Source organism: Talpa occidentalis, unplaced genomic scaffold, assembly GCF_014898055.3.
Source record: "Talpa occidentalis isolate TD23 unplaced genomic scaffold, MPIMG_talOcc4v2.1 talOcc4.8, whole genome shotgun sequence".
Classification (NCBI taxonomy): Eukaryota; Metazoa; Chordata; class Mammalia; order Eulipotyphla; family Talpidae; genus Talpa; species Talpa occidentalis.
The window spans coordinates 64,651,042-64,668,341 of NW_023605194.1; the positions used below are offsets into that span (position 1 = coordinate 64,651,042).

At 54.7% G+C, this 17,300-nt stretch overlaps 2 protein-coding genes across 2 annotated transcripts; one reads left to right on the forward strand and one right to left on the reverse strand.

Moving 5' to 3' along the window:
- Positions 1-611: 611 nt before the first annotated feature.
- On the reverse strand, positions 612-11,796 carry MMP11 (matrix metallopeptidase 11). Its single transcript, XM_037496583.2, has 8 exons — positions 11,680-11,796; positions 5,514-5,743; positions 4,390-4,533; positions 4,176-4,309; positions 3,789-4,030; positions 3,456-3,672; positions 2,410-2,667; positions 612-1,460 (listed from the first exon to the last, which is right to left on the reverse strand). Exons 1-8 carry the CDS (start codon positions 11,794-11,796, stop codon positions 1,327-1,329), a joined length of 1,476 nt encoding a protein of 491 aa, XP_037352480.1. The 3' UTR covers positions 612-1,326.
- Positions 11,797-14,954: 3,158 nt separating this feature from the next.
- CHCHD10 (coiled-coil-helix-coiled-coil-helix domain containing 10) lies at positions 14,955-16,789 on the forward strand. The gene is made up of 4 exons (XM_037496221.2): positions 14,955-15,066; positions 15,317-15,536; positions 16,343-16,484; positions 16,585-16,789. Exons 1-4 carry the CDS (start codon positions 15,026-15,028, stop codon positions 16,602-16,604), a joined length of 423 nt encoding a protein of 140 aa, XP_037352118.1. The 5' UTR covers positions 14,955-15,025; the 3' UTR covers positions 16,605-16,789.
- The last annotated feature ends 511 nt before the right edge of the window (positions 16,790-17,300 follow it).

Genomic DNA, 17,300 nt, shown 5'->3' on the forward strand with positions numbered 1-17,300 from the left:
GGCTGATGCATCACATGAGTGTTGGAGAAAAACCTTCTCTATTCGGTCTTTAGCTTTGTGCTCTCTGCCTACAAGCTCAGCCATGCTGTGCTGAGTGAAATTAGACAGCTCTGCCCTGTGTGCTAACAGCTGGGAGTGGGAACTGACTCTAGTGAAAAGTATCAAAGCAATCTGCTGGGTGGAACAATGCAGTAGGTCAAAAATGGCCCATGCTGACAATTTTATGTGATTCAGTTAGGAAGGGTGTGCCTCAGTAACCCTGAGTTTTGTTCTGTGTCCTGAGAGTAGTGGGGGAGAGTACTTTAGGAAAGGGGATAGGTTGTGGCACAATCATAAAATGACTACCACTTAGTGGAGGATGATCCCCAGATGGGGAAGCAGGGAACCAGTGATGAAGACTCTACAGGTATCCAATGAGACAAGATAGAATGGAACATAAGTCCTGCACCCAGCCCCAAGGACCAGAGGCAGTGGAGGGGGGATCGGGTAGTTGTAAACTTTGGTGCTAGCTTCCAGGACAGAGTTGATCCCAAGCCAGTCCTCCCACCTGCCTGGCCCAGCTCTTTCCTTCACCCCTGCCTTACACTCACAGAGAGACCCCAGACAAGCAAGTAGAAAATGATTGTTTAATGACAGTCATCAGTTAAAATAAAAAAAAAAAAAAAGGCTTTGTACACACTTTACATACATTTACATGGCTTTGGAGAGACCCAGTGCTTGGATGAGAACAGGGAGGGCCCATGACAGGATTGAGGTATGTGGGGCCTCCCGGGCCCAAGGTTTTCAACAGGAAGCATCCCCCTCCCCAGTTTACTTTGAACATTTTGGCCTGGACCCTGGGGAACAGAGATCCAGGATCACTGGGGATCACTGAAAGCCAGTTTCAAGCATCTACCCAGAACTGACTTCTCAGGAAATGGAAGAAGGCCATGTGACCTCAGGATTCCAGGACCAGCCCACTGCAGAAACCTTCTTGCACGGATAGAGCTAGGGTTCCAGTTCCCCCAGCTCTGCCAAGGTCCTCCTCTGAGGGAAGAGATGGAGATCAAGGACAGCTGGGTTTGACCATGACCTGCCCAAGACTACCGTCACCCTTAATGCCAAAGCCTTCTTATGCAGTCTGAGACAGTGCTGGCAGGTGACCATGACCCACATGGCCCTTCCTGCAGTTGTTACAGTGGCAGCACCCAATCCCTAACACCCTGAGGAAACACAGGTCATCCTGTGCCTGGTGTCCACAGCCACCAAGCTGGTCACAAGTAACTAATTGATGTCAGCGGTCTGGCAATGTCCAGGTCAGGGGCCCTGAAGATATCCAAGCTGTTGTTAGCGAAAAGTGTTGGCAGGTTCAGTACAGTCGAAGAAGTCAGGGCCCACAAGGCGGGGGAAGCCCTCCAGGGCCTTTATCTTCACAGGGTCAAACTTCCAGTAGAGGCGGCCACGCAGGAAGTAGGCATAGCCTAAGGAGAGAGGAGGGTCAGGCCCAGGCAAATGGACACTGGGACTTGTACCAAGCTGTGTCCAGGGACAGGCACAGGGGAGTCCAGGGGGATAGTCCGTCACCATTCTGAGTTAACTGAAACCTGTAGGCCCCGGGGCAGCCCAGCTAGAAGCTCCCTTCCCATGGGGGAGCTCTTTTTTTCTGCCACAGGGTCTGAGCTAGGCTCCACCCACCTTATAGATACCAGGAGCCTCAGAACCCAATTCATAGCCTCCTGAAGAGGAATTCCCACTCCCTGACTGCCCCTTCCTCCATGCCACTCTACTGCACACACCCCAGCCAGGCTACTAATGGACATGCTCAGGAAAGACTGGTGACAGAGATGACCTGGAGCCCCAGAGCCTGAAGTCACCACAGAACAGCTCTTCCAGCAAGAGGGATGGCACAAAGCAAAGGGGGCTCCACTGGGAGAAAGTGCTGAACTTCAAGTCACCAATCTAGTACTTCGAAAGGCCACATGGTTCAGTGGTTAGGAACAGGGACTACCTGAGTGGGAGTCCTGGCTCCCCACCATCTATCTACTGGGTGTCCTCAGTTAGGGACCTCATCACATGACCTCCATTTGCTCCTGTGGAAACTGGGTGCTGTATCAGAGCTGTTCTAAAACTGCGTGAGACAGTTAAGGACCTTAGCCCTGTGCCTGAAGCACTGTCGGCCCTCGGTGTACAGTGTTTATTATTTTACCAGCTACAGCCAAAGGACCTGTGCAAATCCTTCCACCTCTCAGGACCCTAGTCTGCAACTCGGAGGTATCGAGCTGTCCTGGCATAAGGAAGAGGGCGGAGGGGGATGGTGCTGGACAAAGGGCTTGTGATGAAAAGAACTAGACCTCCTACATAGGGCATGATAGTGCCCAATAACCACCAGGCCTGAGATGCAACAGCGTCACTCCCCATGCCCCTAAGCACCATTAGCATCCTGGAAGGCGGCATCAATCTCAGAAGGCACCCCTCGCCAGTCGGTGGCCCGGCGGGGTACAGGGCTGTCCACTCGGCGAGTGCTGGGGTGAAAACGCCAGTAGTCTCCGCCTCGGAAGAAGTAAATCTTGTTCTTCTCAGAGCCCCAGACCAAGGCAGCATGGACCTGGGACTCCAGCAGGCCCAGCTCAGAGAGAGGTGCAGGGCCCAGGACTGGCTTCTCACCATCATACACCCAGTACTGAGCACCTGTAGAGAGGGGAGGCTGCAATGGAGCTGCCCAGCTGCCATACCCAGTCACTGTGGACCCAATGGCCCCACCACCACCACCACCACCAATTTTCCCAGCCTTAGTTTCCTCATCTGTAAAACACATAGGGCAATAATACCCATTAGGCACCATACCCAGAGGAAAGTTGGAGTTAGCTAGGATTAGGCAGAATCGTGTGTGCTCTGGGAGCTATCACGTGGAAAGGGTTATTCTAAGCAGCAGAGAGGCCATCTGAGCTCCTGTTTCGTGCCCTGGCATGCAGCTGCCCATAAGTGCCTGCTGACCACCCTCTGGGCCCTGTTCCTGCTGCAGCAGGTGCTGGCTGGGCCTGTTTATGAAGTGCCTGCTACCTGGAATGCTCCAGGCTCCTGTCTCTGCTAGCTGAAAGTAAATAGCACAGGCTTTCAGGTAGCTAGACTTGGGCAAATCCATGCTGTTTCCACAGGTGAGTAGCTCACCGTCTCTGAGTTCCAGAGGTCTTATCTAGGGTAATAATTATACCTGCCTCATAGGTTGGTTTTGAGGATTGAATGTGCCAGTGTGCTGCCCATATCCATTATACTGCCATCTTCAGCACTGCCACCTCTGAAAGCCTCCCAGTTGTGCCCAGAGAAGTGAGTCCTGCTCTCCTTTGGATTACTGGAGTACCCTGACCCAGCCCATCAATCCGTCTGTCCCCATCCTTGGCCACAATGTTCCTAGCTCCTAAAAGTCTCCTGAGTGTTGTGACACCTCCCCTCCCACTCCCCGGTAACCCCCAACTCACCTTGGAAGAACCAGATGTGACCCTGGGCATCCTCAAAGGCTGCGTCCACAGGACTAGGCAGTCCCTGCCAGTGGCGAGAGGCCAGTGCAGGGTAGCCAGGCTGCAGCTGGCCCCTGCGCAGCCGCCACACAAAGCCCGCCTTGAAGAAGAAGAGCTCACCTCGGATGGTAGAGACCGCGTCAAAGGAGACCTCACAGGCATCTGGCGGGGTTTCTGGCTGGGGTGGGAGAGACAGGTCAGGAAGAACCCACATTGGAGCAACAGAGATCAGTGGGATAAGGAAGCTGAGATCAGGGCCCCCACCTTCTGTAGTCCCACTCTCCTGGGCCTTACCTCCACCAGTGCAATCTCGTTGGTGTCCACCCCTGCCTGGGGGCCCAGGGCCGAGGGCTTGGAAGTGGGGTCTGACCGGGGCCTGCCATATAGGTGTTGGATGCCCCTGAGGTCATCTGGGCTGAGGCTCAGCGGGTAGCGGAAGGTATAGAAAGGGGACATAAGGGCCTTAGCTGCCGTTGTGTGCTGCAGCCCAAGCACATGACCAAATTCGTGGGCTGCCACATGCAGGAGGTCTGTGCCTGGAAAAGGGAGTAGCTCAGCAATCCCTGAACCTCCCACCATAAGACACCCAAGCTCGACCCCAGTTCAGACACCCTTATTAGTTCCCCATTCTCTATAATCTTCATTTGCCCCATCTGGAAAATGGGTCCTCAGCCCACATACCCTCATTGTCCCCGATAGTCCAGGTCTCATCGTAGTCAAAGTGGACATCCCCTTCTCGGTGGGTCTTGGGGAAAAAGGCATGGGCCAGGATGCCCCCAGGCCCATCAAATGGCAGGTTGTCCCCATGCCAGTACCTGTAGGTGGATGGGGGGAGAGTCAGTGGCTGCTGACAGATGGGGCTTTTTCCCAAAAAGATCCCAAGCAGGCCATTTACCTTGTGAAGTCGATCGTGATATCAGCATGGCCCTCTTGCACCTCAGTGAAAGTGAGTGGTGTCACCTTGCTCCATACCTGTAGTGCCTCTGCCACTGTCTGCCGCACCTGCTCTTGTACCAGCTGCCATGGGAACCGGAGGATCCTGGGATGGGGGAGGGTGTGAGCAAGACAGAGCTGGACTTGCTCAGGATAGATTCAGTCCCTGATGGCTATTGGGTTCAGAGTTGCCTCAGAGTTGCTATTGGGTTCATGCACACAGGGTACAGGCCAGGTGTGCTCTGGGCCTCAGGTAGACTGCACTAGTCCTTCTGTCACAGGGATACATCTTTGCGTGGGTTTATGCACACAGGTGACTATATTCAATGGAAAGAGCACAGGACCAGGAGCCCTGATACCCACCTTCCTGACCTGATTATGGGGCTCATTGTGGAGATATCTTGGCTCCTTGACCTCCCCTTTAGTTCCAAGTCCCCACTCAGGACATTTCTGAGGTCCCCAGCAACCCCAGCTCCAGTGCTCACTCTCTTTATGTGCCTTCTTTCCCAGGCTGAATCTCTTACATGCAGAGCATGTAAGTCTCAAATTCGGTACCGCTTCATAAGGAACTTAGCTCACCTGAGCTCATCACTGTTTCCCCCTGCACACATACCAACTTGTGGTGGTAGACCTGAACAAGGATGTGGTTAACACATCTAGCTTCTTGAAGGATGGGTGGTATCTGCCTCATTTACTATGGAGTGCCAGGGCCTGGTCCTTAACGGGTGCCAATAGTGACTGCTTTGTGCCTAAAAGCTGACACCCAGCATGTCAATAGGCAACCAAGTATGTTTTGAGATGCTTCAACTGTTGACAGAGACACAGTCCCTTTGCTGGGGGAAGGCACTGGTATGTGTGTGTATCTACATAGGGTTCAGGGATGTTGGTCTACAGATGGCTTGGGGTTAGTGGTCACACAGACCCCTCCTGTTAACCAAGGAAATTCAGTCCCGGCATTTTTCTCAAGAAGCAGGTATGAGAGTGGCAGGCTCACACACACACACACACACACACACACACACACACACACACACACACACACACACATACACATACACGCCTGCTCCCCTGGCCTATGGCCCCTACCTGTAGGTGAGGTCTGTCTTCTCCCAGCGCCCGCCTGACAGCACAAAACGCTTTTGTCGGTTTCGGCCACTCAACCCATCAGGTGGGTCAGGCACACCACACCGGGGAGGTCTAGGGCCCCTGGCAGGCTGGGGGGCCTCCTGGGTGGCTGGGATAGGTGCCAGGCTGCTGGGTAGAGCTTCATGCCAGAGCTGTGGCCCTCTTCTCACCAAGTGGCGGCGATGGGTATCCTAAGCGGAAGAGAGGATGCGAAGACCCAGTCAGCAGCACAGTCATGCTCAACCCAAACCCACTGTGTGGATGGGCAAAAGGAGAGCCAGAGAAGAGTGTGCCTGCTGTCAAGAGCAGGGCCCTTTGGCATAGGCTAATTGCTTTCCTGACACCTTCCAAGGCATCCCACTGCCTCTTTCCTTCTGCTGGGCTGCCTGTCACCTATTCCAGCCACTTGGGATGGTGAGAGCTGAATGGGATCACAGCCCTGACTGTACCCTACACATACACATACCCAGGAATGGACCCCACAAACTGTCCAAGGATAGGCCAGACAGTCCCCTCCTGCTCCCTCATCTACTCACTATCCCCCGCCCCCTGGCCTGGCACATTCCTTTCCACTTCCCTTTCTTCTGGGCCCCTACCTTCTACCCTCTCCAATTATGTGATCTGGCTGCTGCCCACACCACCACACCCTGGTTTGCTCACCTGACAAATGGGGATATATATCCCCACAGTGTTTATCTGAGAGTCAAGGTGATATATGAAAAGTATGATTTCGGGGGAAGGGCAATCTTGCTCACATCCCACTGAGCTGGGCACATAGTGGAGCTGGAGGTAGTCTGCCTATCCTTTCCAGACACCTGGTCCCACCTTGCAGAGTCCCAGGACCACAGATAGAGATTCTGACTTAGATCTCCCACCCTCTGTAAATCCCAAGAGCAGAGGTCATAGTTCTTGCATTAAAAAAAAAAAAAAAAAAGCAAAAGCTCAGAGAAGTTGGGAGTCCCTTTGAGGTCACTCAGCAAGGGCACGGTAGGAGTGACTGAGGTAGGAGTGGGTGAGATCCCAGGTTGTAGGCAAAATCCTGGTTTGAGACACACACAAGTTAGCATGGAGCTGTACTATTTGCTGAGACTCAGTGCTTATCTGGTCAAGGCAACTGTGACCTCTCTGCAGCCATATTTGGGGTGGGAGCTGGGCTATGAGGCCCTACCCTCAACCTCTGGCAGCTCTCCCAGGTTCCAGGACTCTGTTCAGAGTCCCAGCACCCCACCTCCCCCAGATCCTGATTGCACAGTCTCCAAGAACTCAACCCTCCAGAGCCACCCAGGCTTAACCCCCAAGAACACCCCACAATGAAGGTTTCATTTATTTATTTTTTTAAAAAGATTTATTTATTTATGCATACAAGAGCTGTAGGCCAGAGGTGAAGGGTGAGAGAATTCACCAGAGACAGAGTGGGGAACAGAACAGGCAGATTGACTGAAATACACTGTTGAGGGGAGCAGCGGGTGAGACAGAACAGGTCTGCTACACCATGTGGGTCACCTCCCCAGCTGGCCTAAGGATTGGGGATCGAACTCATGCTGCAGTAGTTGAGGATTGCTTCATAGTGCTGATGCTTAACCTCAGGCGCCACCAGGGAAGTGAAGGGGTCTTTCAAACACCTAGAACTTCTGGACCCCTGGGGGCTATGGAGCTACTTGGGGTGTGAGGCTCTGTGCAGCGCTCCCCTAGTTTTCAGAATTTGCTTAATGAAGAGCTGGTTACCTGGCAGAGGCTACAGCCTCTTTGGGTTGTGGCTTCCAGCTGATATAGAGCTTACTATTAATAAGTACTTATCACTATTGCAGTTCACCTGTGTCTAGACTCAGACCCTGCCAACAGTTCCACAGACGTGCTCTAAGCTTCTGATGGTATCTCTCACCAATTCCACCATCATCACTTCTGTTTCTTGGATGAGTTAGGCAACTTGCCTAGGTAAAGGCTGGTAGGTAGTATAACAGGGTGGTCCCCAGGAAAGGGGGAGGTTCCATGTTCCCTGCCCCACCCGAAAAGGAGGGTGGAGCTGAGTAGGGAGAGAAGAAGTTAAAGAGGAGGCTGAGGAGGACGGAAGCAGGATAGAGCCAGAAGGAGACCTGGAGGAGGCACGTGGAGCTGAGAGACATGCAAAAAAACTACACTTGCCTTTTGGTTGTGGACTGGGTGACACAGATGTGGATGAGAGACCCATGGGGAGGTGACAATGGCAGTTTTTGTCTTTGATTTTGTTCTTTTCCCTCCAGACTTGTCTGGTTGTTTCTGATCCTTTTCTGTGGGTCCCCACTGGAAGATGCTTTAGACTTGTGGCAGGCTTTGGGACCTTGCTCTGGGCCTATCCCATTTGGATGGACTTTTACCCACGAGGGGACGGGTAACTTTGGTTACTTGATTTAGAATCTATATTCTTTGCCTTTCCTGCATTGTTTCCTAATTGTATTAAAGTTCCTTCCCATGAAAGTCTCATATGTTTTATGTTGATGCGGCGGATGGCAGAATCTATTTAGAGCAGGCTGGTTTGGGGGGGTCTGGGGTGCCCCTCTCCCTGCTCTGTAACAGTAGCAGGTCATCTGTGCTCACAACCCACCCCTACTTGTTACCTCTGCTCTGCTCTTTACGATGGAGTCACCCTTCCCCTGAAGGAGGGGAACTTGGCAGGCCTCATCTTGGTGACAGAAGAGGAACAACAGGAAATTATTAAGATACTGCTACTTCCCAGACACTTTTCAGGTAGGCTCACCGGACCTACTCCCCAAACCCCAAGGCAGGGTATGATACATATGCAAAGTCTCACATTGAGGATATCACCACCAGACTTCATGGGACTAGCCCTGAAGCATCTTCTTGACCTTTACAAGACTCTTGACTTTTACAGTTTCCTTCCCCACCCCTGGCAGGGCCATATTGTCCTCTGGGGGCCCCAAACAGACCGTAAGCCAGTCTGCCAGTCTGTTTATCCCTGTGACCAGAAGTCTATCCTCTCCCCCATCCCCCAGTGAGACCTGGAGCAGCTAGCTGTGAAAGGAATGGAAGGAATGGATATACACTCCAACCCTTCCTTTCCTTCCTTCACAAGGACCAAAGTCAGACTCAAACCCCTGGAACTTGACACTCTCAGTGCAGCAGAAAAAGCCATCATCTGAGATTCAGAAGGTCCAGATCCATGCCTTGGAGACCCTGGATGGAGTGACCCAGGGCAAGTCACTGCCCTGTTTTAGCCTCAACTTCCCTATCTGTCAAATAGGGATGGTACCATGGCAAAGGGCCAAATGATCTTCTTCTGTAATGCTCACTGCTGCATCTGGCACAAAGAACCTCTTCTCTGGCCCCACTCCTTGCTCCTATTAGAGCCCTCCCATACCTGGAAATCTGTTCCCACCAAATTTCCTACAGTGCCCACCACTCACCTGGCTTCCAGATCCCCCAAAGTCTTCAGACTTTAAATTGTAAACAGGACTCACAGCTAGAAGGGAGCTTGTAGGCCCAGAGAAGAAGAGTGACTTGTGGAGGGTATCCCTGCAAGTGAAGACCTCTTGCTCCCAGTGCATGTCACATTCATTGGTGATGGACAATGAGCAGGAGGCACCAACCAGTGGGACCTTTGTTGGGGGAGCTCATCATTTAACAGCTCTTGGCCTCAGTTTGCCCATTTACTGGGATGGGACACATGCTCCCTGCTGGATAACCTCCTGCACTTCATCTTTCTGAGTCTTTACTGGCCTGGGCTAAATGCCCTAACTGCAAGGTCTGGCACAAAGCAGCTTGCTGATTGCTAAGATGGGAGTGTTGGTCCTCCCAGGGGTGCTAGGATTCATTGAGGTAGGGTATTAGGCACAGACCACATCTGGCCTTATCTACAGCCCTGGAGAAGTTGGTAGGCAGGCATCACCCCATTTCCTAGAAGAAATAGAATCCAGATAGCTCAAGGACCTTGCCCAGCAAGTCAGAAAAAAGCTAGACATAGACATAAGGCTGGGACTTATGTCTCCCCATTCAGAGCCCCACCCCTCTTCCAACTCTTGTTCTATCTCCAAAAACAAATTCCTAAAAAGTGTTTTTTCTTGCAGTGCAATCCCACCACCCCTTCCACACACCCCCTACAAGCCCTGACTTCCCTGTGGTGGGTACCCAGCCCACTCATACCGCCCTCCTCTGATGGGCACCAAACCACTGCCTCAAATATCCTTGAGAAATTTCTGTCTCCTTGGGTCAGCACCCCGGATCAATTTCCAATCTAGAAAATAAGAGACACCCAGCTGAGGAGATATAAGGAAGACTTGGGGCTAGGAAACTACTGGGTAAGGCCAGGCTAGCTATGCCTATCTCTGGGCCTCAGTTTGCTGTTGGTCCCAAAGGGATAATTAATCATAGCTAAGCCTGCTGCTACCAGCAGGAGGCAGCCTGAGGGACCCTTCATAAGCCATGAAGAGGACAGAGAGCTTCATCCATCTCTTCTAAGCAGCATCAGCCCTTCTGAGGTTCAGAGATGTCAAGCAACCCACCCACGTCACGTAGCCAGTTGGCAGGCAGGTCTGTCTTCTCTTCCAGGCTGCGGTCTAATCTTCCCCTTCTCAGCCCTCCCCTGCTGGCTCCAGCATCTGTCCCACTGGGCTGCAGGGCTTTCATCAATCCTGAAAGTTGTGAACTGGGATGCATAAATATTTACAGAGCTTTCCTGGCCCCATGGGACGGCGGTCTGGGATAAACACATTGGAGGCGACCCCAAATGCTCCCTGCATAGCTGCAGAGTGACAGGCAACAGACCAGCTCAGACCCAGCCCCAGCTGACCTTGTACTTGAGTCAAAGCGGCAGCCACAGGTAATGGAGCGTCTCCAGTGTGCCCGAGTGAGCCCTCTGAATGCATCACCACATTTAATCCTCAGTGTCCAGTAGTGGGCACTGTTATTTTTCACCTACCCCTGATAAGATAGAGGATGGGGTTCTGAGGCACAGAAGGACTCCCCTATGATCATAAGGTTTATACCCAGATCTCTCCAATTCCTAAACCTATATGTTCGATCACTACCCACATGATTCCTGACTGTCCCAAAGTCTAGGGGACTGGCAGGGGCTGGAAAGAGGCAGGGCATGGGGGCTAACCTGAGCTGCTCTCCATCCATCTAAGTCCTTCTGCTCCTATGCCAAAGGAAGAGGCTGATCAGGGCAGCCCAGCCAGTTAGACCTCCCGTCTCACAGGGTCAGTCCCATAATTCCTGACTGTCCAGATCCTACCCCCACTCTCCCACCTGCTGGATGCCTCAGCTGTGGGTGAGACCTGGCCTGAGTTGTCCAGGCTCTGTCCCCAGACCCTGCCTGGCCAACCCCTATGACTGAGATGCTCCCGGACTATTTATCCCCTTCTGGTTTCTGGAAGCCCCTGCTCAAAGGCAAAGTGCAACTTCTGGACATACACATTCTGTTACACCCCAGGGCTGCCTTCCTCTCCTCACACTCTGCTCTCACATGGACTCTCCTCTGGCCCCATCCACTTCTTTCTCCTCCCTTTGCCTCCACCCTCCTGCTCTCTGAAGGTGTCCACCATCCACTCCTGCTTGGCTCCCAGTCACACACCCGGCTGCTCTCACACTCTATTGTGTCCTGGCTCCCAAACTTGCAGCTCGAGGGTGGTGGCCCCTCCTCCAGGTTCAAACCCCATTTCTCCGGCGCAGCTGCTACCCTCCCAGCAACCCTCTGTCCTCCGCCACCGCACACCTGGGACGTGCACCGCTCAGGCCACACACCTGGAGGCTGACACCCGCCAGGGACCTGCTGCGCTTTGTCCCTGTGATGAATAGGGGGCCCTGTATCACTCCTGTGCTACCTCCTCCAGCACACACCTCGGCATCCGCGGTTGGGACGCCGCCGAGGGGCAGGTCCCCAGGCTGGGAGGAGGCGTTGTACTAGCGAAGTCCCCCCTCACCAGCTCGAGCCATCCTGGCACAAGCTGCACTTGCACACCTCCAGGGATGGGAAGCTCACTCGCACATCCACGGGGGCCCAGAAAGTACTTAGGGTAACGGGCCGCACCAGGCTTCCCCGGTCGCCCCAATGGGTCCAGCTCGGCTACTGGGCCAAAACCGCGTGCCCAGCGCCCCTTTGGCGAGGAGCGGCCGGCCGGCAGCGAGCACTCACCTGCGGCCGCGCTGCCCGGGCCAGCAGCGGCGGCGGCGGGATCAAGAGCAGCAGCAGCAGCAGCGGGAGCTGGAGCGCGCGCGGCGCGGCGCAGGGAAGCCGGGCCGCCGGAGCCATCCGCCCCGGGGCTGCTGGGCCTGCTGGGCCGCGCAGGCCATCGCCCCTTATAGCCTCCGCCCCGCCCCCGGCCCGCCCCGGCCCCGCCCCCCCGCCTTTTGTTCTAAATTCTTCCCGCAGCGGCGGCGGCCGCGGTGGGGAAGGTGGACAGGGAGGGGCTGGCCAGGCAGGGTCTGGGGGCCCGGAAACCCAGACCTCTTGGGGGCGGGACGAGCTTGTGGCTTCGGAGGCAAGCTGTCGGTGACTCTGACCGGCTGTTATTGCTGTGGGCCTCAGTTTCCCCTTTGGGCTATAGGCAGTTCCAGAAGAGTAGGGTTTCAGTCCTCCCTATCCCTACTTAACTCTGGAAGGCAAGGTGCATCTGGACAGGTCTCCCCGGTGGCTGACCTCTGACTTCCTGATAGTCTATGGCCAGTAGCTGTACTCATGGGCAAGTTCCCTCACCTCACAGAGCCTCAGCTGAGCCATTTGGAAGATGGCCCTCATGAGAAAAGGGATATTAAAATGTCTCAGTAGAAAGTGAGGCATATGGAAGAGGCTGGCCAGCCCCCCAACTTGGAACAGAACCATAGACAATAAACCTCCCAAGGGGTGGGGGGGACGGACCAAGCCAGGCTTTTGCGCACCAGCTGGAGCAGTCAGGAGGCCCTGAGGTTGGTCAGCTGCAGTGAACCGTTGCTGATGGGGGGGGGCTGGGTGGGGAGTCAGGAGGGGGCTGTGTTTGAGTGGGGCACTGGAGGCCTAGATTGACCTTTGGTCGGTGACCAACACTTGGGGCTCCTCAGGTCCAGCCTCCTGAGAGTGAGGGAGAGGAAGCTGGCTGTGGTGTCCATATGCTGAAAGGGGTCTTCCAGGCGCGCTCATGGTGCCCAGGGGCCAGGCAATCTGCTCCATCAAGGGCAACCTGGCAGAGCCAAAATGCAAGTAGTGACTTATGTCCTGGTGGGCAGGGTCCTGAACTGCTACATGGTGAGGCTGCGAGCAGAGGCCTAAGAAGGGAGGAAGGTCCAGAGGCTGAGAGGGTCAGCAAGGCTCACTTAAATCTTCACAACCTACCCAGCCCCAGGAGCATTCTCAACTTCTCTGAGAAGGCTCCACAGAGACTCCTAGAGGCCAGGAGAGGGAAGACAGCAGTGAATTTTACTAAGCAATCTTTGGTGACTTTTGAGAAATTTGAAATGCTTACTTCAGCCTCACGCAGAAATTTAGTGAAAAAGTCATGTATGTGGTGAGATGCTTATATGCTTTTTCATAATACACATGAAAATTCATAATTATATAAATAAAATTTAAACATTTTTCTTTTTTAAAAAGATTTATTTATGCAAATAAGAACTGGGGTACAGGCCAGAGGTGTGGGGGGTGAGAGGATTCACCAGAGACAGAGCGGGGAACAGAGCAGGCAGACTGACTGAAATACAATGCTGAGGGGAGCAGTGGACGAATCAGGAGAGGTCTGCTCTGCCATGTGGGCAGCTCCCTGGCTGGGGATCAAACTTGTGCTGCAGTGGCTGCAAATAGCTTCATAGGTTGCATCTTAACCCCTTGCGCCACTAGGGATGCCCAAAATTTAAACATTTTTCATGTGTAACTACTTTAAATGGTCTTGAAATACCTCCAGAGGTGCTTGGCTGTAATTTGGGAAACTGAAATCGACTAGTCATAGGAATTTAAGTAACAAGCACCCACAGTTCATGTGTAGGGTTATAAGACAACCATGCAACAAGCAAAGTGGACCGATCACAGAGGGCTTCCTGTAGGAGGACCCTGATAAGCCTAGGATGGATCAGTGGCATATGAGAAATGGAAACTAGGTAGGCAGAGACTAAGTGAGTAAAGGAGTGGAGGCCATACCAGACCTTACATGTACATTTCTACTTCAGCAAAGAGAATACTGAGGTCCAGATTCAGGCCCAGACAGGGGTCAGGAGATGGCCCTGTCTCAATGGCTGGCTGAGAGGACGCTGTGGAGAACACAGTAGTGTGCAGGATTTGCAAGTATACCTGGCCTGGAAGAGCTCTGCACACACATAATTAATGGTGCAGGTGCGAGGTCCAGCTGGCTGCCTTCATGTTCCTTCTTCCCTCACCACAGAGGAGCCTCCTCTCCCCACTTGGGACCAATTCCTCTCCCCCTCCTTCAATATTTTTGCTTTGGGTGATTTCACCCGCTCCACAATCCAGATGCCAGGAGGCCTCCCACTAGCACATCGTGATAGGGGAGGATAATATGGAGTAATAATATGCCAAGTCACTCAGAAAAGACATGAAAACGTCAAAATCCTGGAGGTCTGGGAAGCATCCTAAATCTAAGAGTCTGCCTTCCCCTTGGCCTGGAACCACAGTAAAATTAGGAGGCCACTGGATTCAAACTTGGGCCTGGTAGGATCCGAGTGATACACTGCTTCTACTCACTCAGGTCAACGCCTTTGGGAGTAGACAGTGAGTGCTTCAGTGTCTCGTAAAAGTTGTCAGTGTCCGCCGCTGAACCCGTGGGATTGTGGTGGGGCGAGGGGGGGTGGGTACACCACACGGTGTAGAGGGCCGGGGCGGCTGCCCCAAGGTTGTCAGGTTGCTGGCGCTGGGCAGCGCCTGTTGGCAGGGATGGAGTCGAAAAGAAGTTTCGGGCGCCCCCTGGCCGGAGTTCTGGGAACTGGTCGCACTCGGTCTTCCCTAGGGCACCTCGGAGCTCTAGTGTCCCCCGCGACGCCGAGACCGCGCGGTCGCCAGCAAACCCAGATAAGGCGGGGAGGAGCAGAAATTGGCCAGGCTCCGCTCGCCCCGTCCCGGCCGGCCTGAGCCGTGAGCCCCCTGCCTGTCTCCCCTCCTCTCGAGCTCGAAGAGCATCCAACTCCATTCCCCGCGCTCCGCCGAGGTCTTGAAGGGTGAGGTCCATTGCCCCAGAGTAAGCTCTCGGGGCCTTGTGGCGCTGGCCCGGGGCCACGCAGATTGGGCCAGACGCAGGGAGGGCGCGGGGCTTCACTCCAGCTGAGACGGGCGCCTCGACCCGGGGAAACCGCAAGGGCGCACGGGCGGGAGGGCCAGGCCGTCCGGCGCCCGGCACCTCCCTCTGGGGGCGTGTCCCAGAGGCCCCGCCCCAGAGGCCCCGCCCCAGGCCCCGCCCCTGGTAGGGGGCTGTGATTAGGGCTGGTGCCCGCGTCCCGCAGACAGAGCCACAGCCGCAGTCGCCTTCTCAGACTCGCCGTAGTCGGGTTCCGCCGCCGCTACCATGCCCCGCGGAAGCCGCAGCGCGGCCGCCCGGCCCGCCAGGTGTGAGGGGGACAAGGGCCCCGTGGAGAGGGGGCTCGGAAAGCTCGGGTTCTCCCAAGGGCGCGATGATTTGACCTTGACAGCTACTGCGCCATCTTGGCGGGGGGAGGGGCGGGGTGCAGCAACCCTTTGACGGTGGTCGCGCTCCCCGCCGGGTGCGGGGGAGGGTGCATTTCCAGAAACTGCAGGTCTCTCGGTCCCCTGGCCGGCGATCCGTCCAGAATTAACCCTGCTGCCTCCCACTCGGCAGCCGCACCGCTGCACCCTCCGCCCACCCGCCAGCTCACCCACCGCCCTCGGCTGCGGCTCCAGCCCCTGTCCCGGGGAGCCAGCCGGGTCTCATGGCGCAGATGGCGTCCACGGCCGCGGGGGTAGCCGTGGGCTCGGCTGTGGGACACGTCGTGGGCAGCGCCCTGACTGGAGCCTTCAGCGGGGGGAGCTCAGAACCAGCTCAATCAGCCCCTCAGCAGGTGAGTAAATGAATCGGGAGAAACCAAGATCGTCTTCTATTAAGGTCACATAGCAGGAGGCTGTTGGAGTGTCCAGCCAGGAGTGTCGCGCTGTTCAGAGCTGCCTCAGACCTAGAATTTTTCCCCCAGGAGGGTCTTACTTGTCTTCATTCTGCGGTCACCCTCCTGTCACTAACAAGCAGACTCTCCCACTCCTTCCCTTGAGGCTAAGGTTCCTTGACTCCAGGAACAGAAGACAACCAGCCCATTCAGAATGGGGAAACTGGGGCTCAGAGATTCACCCAAGGGCAGGAAAGGGATGCTGAGACCCTGATCATTCAGCTCCCAGGACCTTCAAGGGTAGCCAATGACTCCAGGGCCTATTTCTTGCTAGCTGTCCCACACTGGTTGCCTCAACCCTCTCACCAGTCCTGAGCCAAATTTGGGCATAGCAGTAGGGTCAGGGGTCAAAAGGATCAGTATGACTGAGCCAGGAAAGTGCTAGAACTTGTGGGGGTGGAGCTCAGACTCCAAGCGTACAAGCAGAACAGTAGGCTTTTCTAGAACTTTCTCCGACTTGCCACTCCCCACCTGCCCAAGTACCCAAGTTTGAGACAGCAGGGAAATGCTGTCTAAACCCTGCATTTGTATAAGCTTTAAGAAGGCTGTGGGCTTACCCTGTTTCAGGAATAGAATAACTGAGCATGCGCTCCCTGATTACTCAGCCAGCCACGGACCCTTGCCAGGGGCAGCAGCTTCCAGCTTTGGAACCTACCTGCAGGTGGCAACTTGGAGCTGACTTTGCTGTCTCTTGCGCCATACCCTAGGTCCCAGCCCGTGCTGGCCCCCAGCCCCTGGGGCCCTGCGCTTATGAGATCAGGCAATTCCTGGACTGTTCAACCACTCAGAGAGACCTGTCCCTGTGTGAGGGCTTCAGTGAGGCCCTGAAGCAGTGCAAGTACAACCACGGTGAGAGAATGACCTCTACCTAGGTGGGAAGTGGGAGGGGCAGTCCCTTTTCCTGCACATGCAGGCTGACCACCTGCCTGTGCCATCCTTCCTTCTATAGGTCTGAGCTCCCTGCCCTGAAGAGGAAGTGCAGACTCATGGGCCAGCCCTGCACCTACCTGCACCCCCCTCACCGACAGCTGGACCACAACATCAGATTGTACCCATGCAGATGGGATTGGGAGTGGAAGAGTTTTCTCACACCATAGATGACCCGAGACAAAAGCGTGCAATTAAAAGAATTTATTTTAGACTGGAGCTTGATATGTGCCTGCTCACTGGCTTGTTTGCAGCTGGCTGGTGAGATGGGGTGGGGTGGGTAGATGGGGGATGCTTCACTTTATTTATTTTTTTAAAGATTTAGATTTATTTATACAAGCACTGGGTATAGTCAGAAGCGCGGGAGGGTGAGAGAATTCACCAGAGCCAGAGCAGGGAACAGAACAGGCAGAAGGACCAAAGAACACTGCTGAGGGGAGCAGCGGGCGGCGGGAGAGGTCTGCACGCCATGTGGGACCCTCGCCAGCGGCTGGGATCCAACTGGCGCTGCAGAGGCTGCGGCCGCTTTGCAGCCCAGCGCTCAACCGCTGCGCCACCGGGGAGGCCCAGATGCTTCACTTTAACCTAACTTTCTGAGTGGCTTGGCGGACCCCTGTTGTAATCCAATTGCCTAGGGTACTCCAAGGGGGATGGTGAGGCATTAGTGGTCCCATCTGACTCTGGGGCCTGGAATCCTAAGAGATCCTGTTATCTCCTCTTTTTTAGTGATGACTGCCA